The sequence below is a fragment of the Cebus imitator genome, unplaced genomic scaffold (genome assembly GCF_001604975.1).
Source record: "Cebus imitator isolate Cc_AM_T3 unplaced genomic scaffold, Cebus_imitator-1.0 Scaffold129, whole genome shotgun sequence".
Taxonomy (NCBI): domain Eukaryota; kingdom Metazoa; phylum Chordata; class Mammalia; order Primates; family Cebidae; genus Cebus; species Cebus imitator.
The window spans coordinates 2,434,392-2,444,051 of record NW_016107444.1 but is presented as its reverse complement, the minus strand read 5'-3'; the positions used below and the strand labels follow the sequence as shown (position 1 = coordinate 2,444,051).

Below are 9,660 nucleotides of genomic sequence, written 5' to 3'. Positions count from 1 at the left end.
AAAAAAAAAAAAAAAAAAAAAAAATGAGCTGAGCATGGTGGCATACCCCTGTAGTCCCAGCTACTCAGGAGGCTGACTAAGGTGGGAGAATCCCTTGAGCCCAGGAGGTTGAGGCTACAGTAGGCCACGATCAGGCCACTGCACTCCTGCCTGGGTGACAGAGCAAGATCCTGTCTCAAAAACAAACAAACAACAACAACAAAAAACCCAGTTCCTGCAGCTAAAGGAAGCCCAAGGCATAGACCACATTAGAACTACAGAGTTTACTCACGCTTCTAAACTAGTCTATATATGAACTCTGTAGCCCAGGCTGGAGTGCAGTGGTGTGATCTCGGCTCACTGCAACTGCCACCTCCTGGGTACAAGCGATTCTCCAGCCTCAGCCTCCCCAGCAGCTGGGATTACAGGCATGCACCACTACACCTGGCTAATTTTTGTATTTTTAGTAGAGACAGGGTTTTACCATGTTGTCCAGGCTGGTCTCAAATTCCTAAGCTCAAGTGATCTGCCTGCCTCGGCTTCCCAGAATGCTGGGATTACAGTCGTGAGCCACCGCGCCTGGCCCACTTCCTCACTTTTACTTACACTAACCCACTCTAATGTGGCTCAGGCCTCTGGTGACATCCTGTGCTAAATCCAGTGGACATTTCATGGACCATATTCTCCTTGACCTCTCTGATAACTTGCTCTCCTTGTTTTCCTCTTCCCCTCCCACTGCTCCTTCTCCATCTCCTTCACAGTGGCTTGTTTTTTTTCGTATCCCTAGTTAGTTGGGTTTCCCAGAGTTCACTTTCCAAACGCTCTCATCCATTCCCATGGCTTCAGTGCCCACCTGTGCGCATATGATTTTCAAATACCCATGGCCAGCTCCAATCTAAGCTGCACCTCCACTGGGTACACAGCTGCCAGTGGGACACCCCCTCCCACAAACCGGGCCCCACCCCCGGCCATCCAGGTTGCTCATGCCAGAGATAAGAGCGTCATCTCCAAGATCTCTGCCTCCTTTGCCCCTTCTTCTGCCCCTCAGCCATCATCCTAGAGCTTTGTCCTTTGTCCACTTTGTCTGTTTCTCCCTATCTCCACCACCATCTCCAGGATTTACACCTCACTGCTCAGCTTCTCAAACATGCTCTATGCAATCTGTTTCTGGTTTTCTGAACAATATCGAGTTTCATTACTTCTGGCCTTTCACTCATGCTTTACAACTCCCCCATCGAGTGCAATTTCCCAGCTTCAGCTACTTCCTCCAGGAAGTATTCTCCAACAAAGCTGAGTTCAGGCTCCCATAGCCTCCGTTGTAAGCCCAAACACACTGTGTTGTTATTATCTGCCTATCTGGTTTACTGGAGCTGAGATCGCTAGGGGCAGAGAAAGGCTTTGTTTCCTTGCCACCCCAGCACCCAGCACGGAATCTTAGACAATGAATATTTGTCGAATGAATAAGGGCTGCTTGAGATAGACCCTTTGCTCTGATGAGATGTAGGCCCTCTCTCCTTTCAGCCCCGCGTCATACAGAGGAATTTTCTCTGTACTGAATTTCCTTCTGCACTAGGTGAACTTGGGCAGACCCCTTCTATTTTCTGGGCCCCCAATGCCTATAAAAGGGGGAGAATCATTCCTGGTAGCTTACTCCGCCCTGCCTGAAGCCTGGGCTAAAGCTTTGTGGGAGAGAGGAAGTATCCCAAGCTTCTCCATCCCCTTTCTCACATACACCCCTGCATGGCAGCCTGGCTGCTGCTGGGACCAGGGATCAACAGCATTTGAGGAGACCTCTGCATCCCACTCATAAGGGGACACTTGTAGGACAAAGCCTGGGCACAGCAGTCTCCCATTCCCCAGCTTAGTCTCTGCTCAGGTTGTGACCTGCCCCAAAGAGCTCACAACTTCCATACTTACAAAGATGAGCAAATTGAAGAGGATCATCATGGTCTTAATGAAGCTGAAGCACTGCATGGTGGCTCCTGGGAGGCAGACATGTATGAGTTAGGGCCTTGTTTCCCCTGGCCCCACCTGGGCTGGCCCTGGCCTTAGATATTCAGTCAGATGTGCCAGACCCCAGGATCCTGAACCCATATCTCACCAAGCTTCTCCTATACCTGGTCTGACACCTCAGGCCTTTTCCCAGTTTCTATCCTAACACCCTTACCCCGCTATACTACCCAGGACCTCTACCAGCACCCGACACTCTGAGATCCTAACACCATAGATTCCTCCACCTGCATACCCAGTCTGACTCCCACGCGCAGGTCACTCCACGCCCTTTCCTGGCACCTGTATATCCTGCGCTCCTCCCCACACCAACCCTAGACCCTCCCCAGACCCTCACTATAGCTCTTCCAGCTCCCCAAACCTGTTTCCAGATTGATATCTCTTCACAGGATCATCTCTATCCCTATCCCATCACCTGTTCAGGGCTCTTGGCAGCAAGTTCTGAAAGAGGGAACTGCTGAGGCTCCACAAAGGACAGAACAGCTCCAGGGAGTTGCCACTGAGTGGGCAGGCAGAGGGACGGCTGGCTGGCACACACCGCTGCTCACCTGCAGGCAGGGTAGGCGCTTTAAAGCCTCCTTCTGCCCGCCTGCCGGCCCCACCCATGGCCAGTTAGCCTCCCCTTGTCCCTGCTGCCCCCTGCTGCCTGGAGACCGATCCCCACAACCACAGCCTCAGCAGGCCTCCGCCTGGCAACACCAGCCCTGGGCAACACCACTCCTGATCTCAAGAAGCAGCAGCCCACGGGTGGGGCAAGTGGTTCCCCAGAGTGCCTGTGTGCCCTCCACCACAACAGTACAATATGCTTCTTACCCTGTATCTGCTGATACACTCATAGGTACCCTCTGTGCTCATGCTCACACGCACACACGTCTGCCTATACTGCCATCCATATGTTCACACAGCAAGCACCCAGTTACATGCTTAAACACGTACTAGTGCTCCTGAATGCACTCGTGTGTGTGTGTGTGTGTGTGTGTGAGCGTGCTCTCTCTCACATATACATACACTCAATTCTTTGTGAACCGACTCCCAGCAACTAACAAACAACAGAATAATGTCTGAGGTACAAGCTTTAGTCTCCCTCTCTCTCTCTCTCTCCCTCTCATACATGCACATGCTCTCTCTCACTTTCAAGGAAATGACCAAGATTTGGCACTTCTGCTCTTTCTGAATAGCAAATAGTTCCTAATCCTCTTCCCTCCACAAAACCTCACATTCCTCATCTTTCCCCTCCCTTCATCTTTCCATCTCCTCTCCCTCCCTAACTTCTTTTTCTCCTTCCCAAGTCTTCTCTTAGCTCTCTGTGTACCCCCCTTTCCTTTCTGCCAGTAGGTGGCACCATGGTCCCATGAAGGTGCCACCCCCAGTTCCAAGGCCCGGTGATTCCAACTTTATTACTAGTGGGGCTGCCTGACCACTGGGGAAAGTTCTGGCTTCCGGGTCACTCAGACACTTGATTTTTAAACTTCTGTTTCCCGGTCTTCTGTGTAACAGAATAGTTATGGGCTTTTCAAGTGAGATTTTCTTCCTGCTCTGTAAGGAAGGGACATAAGGGAATGAGCACACAGCAAGGTCAGAGAGGAGACAGTCACAGGCAGAGGGGCTATGAGATGGAGGAAACTGATTTTATTTTTTTTGAGACAGGGTCTTGCTCTGTTGCACAGGTTGGAGTGTAGTGGCACTATCACGGCTCACTGCAGCCTTGACCCCCTGGGCTCAAATGATCTTCCCACCTCAGCCTCCCAAGTAGCTGGGACCACATGTATTTGCCACCACACCCCAATTTTTTTTTTTTTTTTTTTTTTTTTTTTTTTTTTTTTTTCTGTGCTGTCCAGGCCTGTCTTGAACTGGGCTCAAGTGATCCTCTTGCCTCAGCCTCCCAAATTGCTGAGATTACAGGCATCAGTCACTCGGCCCAGCTGAGGGAGTGGATTTCTAATTTTTTTTTTTTTTAATAGTGGAAGGAGGCAGCTCAAGAGACAGAGAGAGGGGCTAATAGTATTACAGACTATACTAATAATGCTGATCATATTTTAAATGTATTGCATATATTAAGGCTCTTTTCCTCTTCACAACCATCCTACGAGATAGACTTTCTTATCTCCATTTTAAATATGGGGAAACAGAAGCACCAAAGGGTCAGGTACTTGCCATGATCACACAGCTTGTAAGTGGAAGAGCCAGGATTCAATCCCAGTCAATCTGGCACCAGAGTCCACATCTTAGCCACCAAGCAGACAATCTGCATTGATGGAATCTCTGAGGAAGCAGGCTAGGCTGGCTTCCATAAAGAGCAAGGGGAGAGGCCTTGGTCTGACCTGAGGAAGAGGAGGGGCAGGGGCAGGTGTGTTTATAGTTACAATTGCTAGAAGTTGATCGAAGCAAGGTCATATTCTGAGACTGAAAAAGGCAAGAGTAGAAGCTAGAGGAGGGGATGGGAAAAAGTTGAGATTTGTGAGGGTGGTCCTAAGGGTCCCACAGAGTCCTGCGGGAAGGAGGATGAAGCTGCAAAGGGGGCCTTTGAAGGGCAGAGTGAGAGGGAAAGGAAGAGGGGACTGAGGAGTGGAAGGAGAAGGAACAGGTCTATTTTTTTTTGTCTGTCACCCAGGCTGGAGTGCAGTGGTGCCATCTTGGTTCACTGCAATCTCTGCCTCCCAGGTTCAAGAGATTCTCCTGCCTCAGCCTCCCAAGTAGCTGGGATTACAGGTGCACACCACTACACCTGGCCAATTTTTGTATTTTTAGTAGAGACAGGGTTTCACTATGTTGGCCAGGCTGGTCTCGAACTCATGACCTCAAGTGATCCACCTGCCTTGGCCTCTCAAAGTGCGGGGATTACAGGCATGAGCCACCACATCCGATAGCTTTCTCTTTCATTCTCAGGAAGAATCAGGACCAGATTACATTCATCTGTGGCCCAGGTGCTCAGCACATATGAAGTTGTTAGTGAACATTTCCTGAATGAATGAGTGCAGGATAATGAGAGTTAAGTGCTCTGGGCTTTGGTTCTTCATCATCATGGATTTCCTTCCTGCCTGTCTCTAATTGTGTGACTTCACTTTACTGAGCCTCAGTTTCCTTATACAGTGGATCCTCATTATTCGCAGATTCCATACATGTGAATTTGCCTGCTTACAGAAATTTATTTGTAACTCCTAAACCAATACTTGTGGTACTTTTGCATTCATTCGTGGACATGAGCAGAGAGGCAGAAAATTTCAGCCATCCAACACACATATATTTCCACTGAGGTCTGTTGAACAATAGGACTCTCTGTCTTCTTATTTCAGCTTTCAGAGGGTAAACAAATGTGCTTTTGGTGGTCTATTTAGTGCACATATTCTCACATTTTTTGGTGTTTTTTGTTGGCGATTTTACAGTCTAAAATCGTCCCCAGTTGTAATGCTGAAGTGCTCCCTAGTGTTTCTAAGTGCAAGAAGGCTGTGATGAGCCTTATGGGGAAGTACATGCATTAGAAAAGTTTCATTCAGGCACAAGTTATAATGCTGTTGGCCATGAGTTCCATGTCAGTGACTCAAATATATATACACACACACACACATATACATATATTAGTGTGTATATCTGTATCTATATATAGTTTTTGTTTGTTTGTTTTGAGACAGTTTCACTCTTGTTGCCCAGGCTGGACTGCAATGGCATGATCTGGACTCACTGCAATCTACACCTCCTGGGTTCAAGCTGTTCTCCTGACTCAGCCTCTGGAGTAGCTGGGACTACAGGCACCCACCACCACACCTGGATAATTTTTGTATTTTTAGTAGAGATGGGGTTTTGCCATGTTGACCAGGCTGGTCTTGAACTCCTGATGTCAGGTGATCCACCCTCATCAGCCTCCCAAAGTGCTGGGTTAACTGGCATGAGCCATCACGCTCAGCCAACTATATGTATTAAATATGGTGTCTCCACACATAAAATTAAGTTACGTATTGACAGGTTGACAAAAATATTGTGACCAGAGAGTTTTAGGCGCCTAACCTTGCATTTACCCATTGTTCAGTATTTAGTGTTTGTGGTGACTTTATAGAACATTACTGGGAATAATGAGAATTGACAATATAAATAGTTATAATCATGGCATCTCCTTGTAGAGTAGCTGTGAGATTAAATGAGATAATGTTGGTAAAGTGCTCAGCACGGTGTCTGGCACATAGTAAGTGCTCAGAAAACATTGTTAATATTGTTAATATGGGTAAGTGAGAAAGTGAGGAAGTGAGTTCCCCCTCTCAAAGCCCCTTTTCCTAAGGGTCCAAACTGAAGCTGCCTGGCTCTTGGGCTGGCTCTTAGGCCAGACCCAATGGAGAAGACGTGAGGGAGCCTGACCCATGAGGAGGGGCCAAGGGCCATGACCTGTAATAAAGAGCCCTGCCCTTATGCAGACTTTGTATGTCATAGAGGCCTCAGCTACCCTGGCCAACAGTACACCCCCAGGCACACTGCAGAAGCTCCCTGTGCCCATGGGGCCATCTCGGTTTGTCCATGGCCCTCGGCCCCAGGGCATGCGTTCCCCCTACCGCAGGCCAGGTATGGGCTGGCCCAGGCCCCGGTTTCCAAGGATGTTCAAGTGCAGCCACAGAAGATACCAGCAGAGTCTCCGAGGTCGAACTGCCACCAGTGCAGCCACCAATCTTGCCACCATGGCCATGGGTATCAACAACACCCACACTGCCACCACTGGAGTGTGGATCTTCCCACCTCAAGGTTAGCTGTGGGGCTTGTGAGCCAGGGTGGGGTATCAAAAAACAGAGCCACTGAAGATTTCCCTACCTGGTTCTGTTTAGGCACTCCAAAGGAAGAGCCCTGTGAAATACCACCCTAAATGTATGATGGACTCTTGATGGCAGGCATCCCAAAGTGCTGACAGCCTTAATGAAGGATGGATTGGCTGGAAGCAGAGGGTTTGGGGAGGAGGTGAATCCAAGGGGCAGGGAGCTTCCAGAACTGCTGCCTTCCTCACACTCTTCCCTCTCCTTCCTCTTCTCAGCTCTCAGACACCTCTGTCAACCTGGGATTTTTCTGATCCTCTAGAAGTGCCCAGAAGCTAACCCAGATGAAGCTTGGCTTGCCCTGGACCTGCATCTCCTAGGGGCCGTGGGTGGTGAACAACAAATACAATCACTCCGTGCAAACTGCCTTATTCCATATGGAGGTGTTAACCAGCTGACTATGCAGGGTGTGAGGGGAGGGTTAGGGCTGAAGACTTACAGGGAAAGACTTCAGTGATCACAGCAGGGATCATAGCTAAGATAGTAGGAGGACTGGACAAGGTCAGCAACATAGACCATCTTTGGTCTCAGCTCTTGATCTGCCCCATGAAATAGGGGTTCTCTTGCCTTACACTCCTAACTGCACAGGGAGAAGGGTCTTTGTAAACATCTTGGAAGGTATTGGGAGGCACAGATCAGAGAGGGATAGGATGAAAGACAGAACTCTGAGAATACACAAGTATGAGGTGGATGTGAGGCAGATGTGCCTCTGTGTGCCTGTGATAGTTAGCATGTAGGTGTAGCTGGTGGTGTGTGTGTCTGAGGCTGGGAGAATGGGATTATAAGCAGATGTGGCTGAATGTGCCTTTGTGATTGAATGTGCCTCTGTGACTGACTGTGAGTATCAAGGAGCATTTGTGAGGGTATGGGTGTGCCAAAGAGAGGACATCAGCCCTAGGAAGAAAAATGAAGGTCAGGAGGGGGATGGGGAGCAGCCTGAAGGAGGAGAATGTGGAGAAGAGTGAGATTCTGAGAAAGGCATACTACCTTCAGCCCTCCAGCCATTCTCTGAGGTCAGTGTTTTCTAGAGCTGGCAGCTGAGCTGGGGTGCTTAGGGGTGAGGCAAGACTGTGTTTGAGCCCAGAAAGTAGGGAGGGTGCTGGGCTCTCTGGCCTGAGGATTTTCCATCTGGATTTTTGAGTGTGTGCTCATGTGTCACTGGCTGTAACTGGGTTTCTGTGGGGTTGTGTCTTAGTAGCTGGGAATATTGTGTGGGACTCCATCTCTCACATGCTACATAATGCATGGGTTACTGTGTGTTGCACCAGTCCAAGATCTGGCCCCATTTCCAGGCCTACCTTCCCAGGGGGCTGGGGAAGGGAGTGAACCCTGACACCTTTGATGGCCTGGCACCCTGGGGTTCAGGAAGTCTGGCTAATGTCCTTTGCTGCCTGTGAAAGCGAATTATATCCATGTCTATCTACCCCAACGCTTGCTAGAGACCGGGACCCTGAGGGGAGGGATGAGGCAGAGAATTCACTGACACACCATGCCCAGACAGTGCTGGGCTCCTCAGGGTATGTGAAGGGGGTTGCTGAACATTAGCCAAAGCTGGAAGGTGGTTGGGCCAGTACTCGAGGGCCCAAGAGGGGCCATAAGTATAAAGATACAGGACACAGTTCACAAATGCATGCAGATATGTAAATATAAGTGAACTCATAGACACACACTGCAAAACACACACACGTATGCAAGCACATAGTATAAGCAGATATATACAGACACAAATGCATAGATCCCCACATGACACATGTAGCAACACATACACATGCCTATAAATGAACACACACAGATGGAAACATGCATGCACCCACACACAAGCATACAAGCCCCCAGACACAGACACATGCCTTCACACTCATGCAGATCCAGGCACACACAGACATATACACATGCAGACACACTCACCAGACTTCCCAGCCCCTGTGGCCCTGGGACCCAGAAGCCTCCCTCCCCTATATGTTATATGAGTGCAGTGTGTGTATGTGCATGCACGCATGCCCACACTTGTGTCTGTGTGTATCTGTGTCTGTGAGAGTGTGTGTTTGTGCTCGACTGTGTGTATGGTGAGGGTGCTAAGCTGTGGGAACCAAATGACATCATCTCTTCCAGCTATTTTTAGCTCTATCTGCAATGATGGCTCCTTTGCTGCCCCTCCCCCTTCAGGTTCCTAATTCTCCTCCCCATCTAGGCTCCCAGAGGCAGCAACAGCCAGAGGGCACCCACCACCTCAGTTTAGGTGGCTCCAGGATGACTGGGTGCAGCTCACTCTCTCCTGCCCAGCCAGAGGTCCCTGGAGGCTGACAACACAAGGCTCTCAGGCTGGAAGGGCCTGGGTTAGGTAAGCTGACCTGGCTGGTCTCCAGCCCTTAGGATGCCTCTGTTTCTGCTTTTCAATTTGCAACTCTGTGTCAGTCAACAGTGCCTGCTGTGTACCAGGATGGTGCTAAATTCTGGAGACAGAGCAGTGAGCAAGGCGGTGGGAGTTCTTTCCCAGAGGAGTTATATAGCTCAGTGGGAGATACATTACACAGATTACACAAGCTCTTCATTAAATTGTGAGGAGGGCTCTGAGCACTGTTAACAGAGGCTCCTACTCTGAGATGATGTTCTCTGCCTCTCTCTGTTTTTCCATCTCCCATAGGTGGGATAACCTGAGGAAATCAGAAGGAATATACCCATTACCTTGTACCCTTCATCCTAATAATCGTATCTCCAGAATTCCACAGAACAGTGCTTTTTTCTCACACCCTAGGCTGTGCTCCCAACATGGCACTAACCCACCATCCAACCAACTGGTAGCCTTTGCTATTCATATCTCCCTTTTCTTTATTTTTTTTCTTTTCTTTTCTCTCTCTCTCTCTCTTTTTTTTTTTTTTTT

The 9,660-nt window shown here is 49.1% G+C and overlaps 2 protein-coding genes across 2 annotated transcripts in view; one reads left to right on the top strand and one right to left on the bottom strand.

Moving 5' to 3' along the window:
* The window catches only part of TSPAN1 (tetraspanin 1), a 10,757-nt gene extending 3,217 nt beyond the window's left edge, over positions 1 to 7,540 (bottom strand). Inside the window, exons 1-3 of the mRNA XM_017540881.2 lie at positions 7,219 to 7,540; positions 2,405 to 2,537; positions 1,897 to 1,961 (exon numbers count right to left, since the gene is read on the bottom strand). Coding sequence (XP_017396370.1) covers positions 1,897 to 1,953 — 57 coding nt within the window. The 5' untranslated portion in view covers positions 1,954 to 1,961; positions 2,405 to 2,537; positions 7,219 to 7,540. The remainder of the gene's footprint in view (positions 1 to 1,896; positions 1,962 to 2,404; positions 2,538 to 7,218) is intronic.
* On the top strand, positions 6,460 to 7,142 carry P3R3URF (PIK3R3 upstream reading frame). Its single transcript, XM_037742886.1, has 2 exons — positions 6,460 to 6,714; positions 6,998 to 7,142. The coding sequence occupies exons 1-2, from the start codon at positions 6,471 to 6,473 to the stop codon at positions 7,039 to 7,041; spliced, it is 288 nt and encodes a 95-aa protein (XP_037598814.1). The 5' UTR covers positions 6,460 to 6,470; the 3' UTR covers positions 7,042 to 7,142.
* Positions 7,541 to 9,660: the final 2,120 nt, after the last annotated feature.

What these genes read in the sequence shown, in the direction of transcription:
- P3R3URF (XM_037742886.1), top strand. Translation starts at nt 6,471, where the DNA reads ATGGGGCCATCTCGGTTTGTCCATGGCCCTCGGCCCCAGGGCATGCGT. An exon ending in GTGGATCTTCCCACCTCAAG is followed by an intron (nt 6,715 to 6,997) that starts GTTAGCTGTGGG and finishes TCCTCTTCTCAG; the next exon opens with CTCTCAGACACCTCTGTCAA.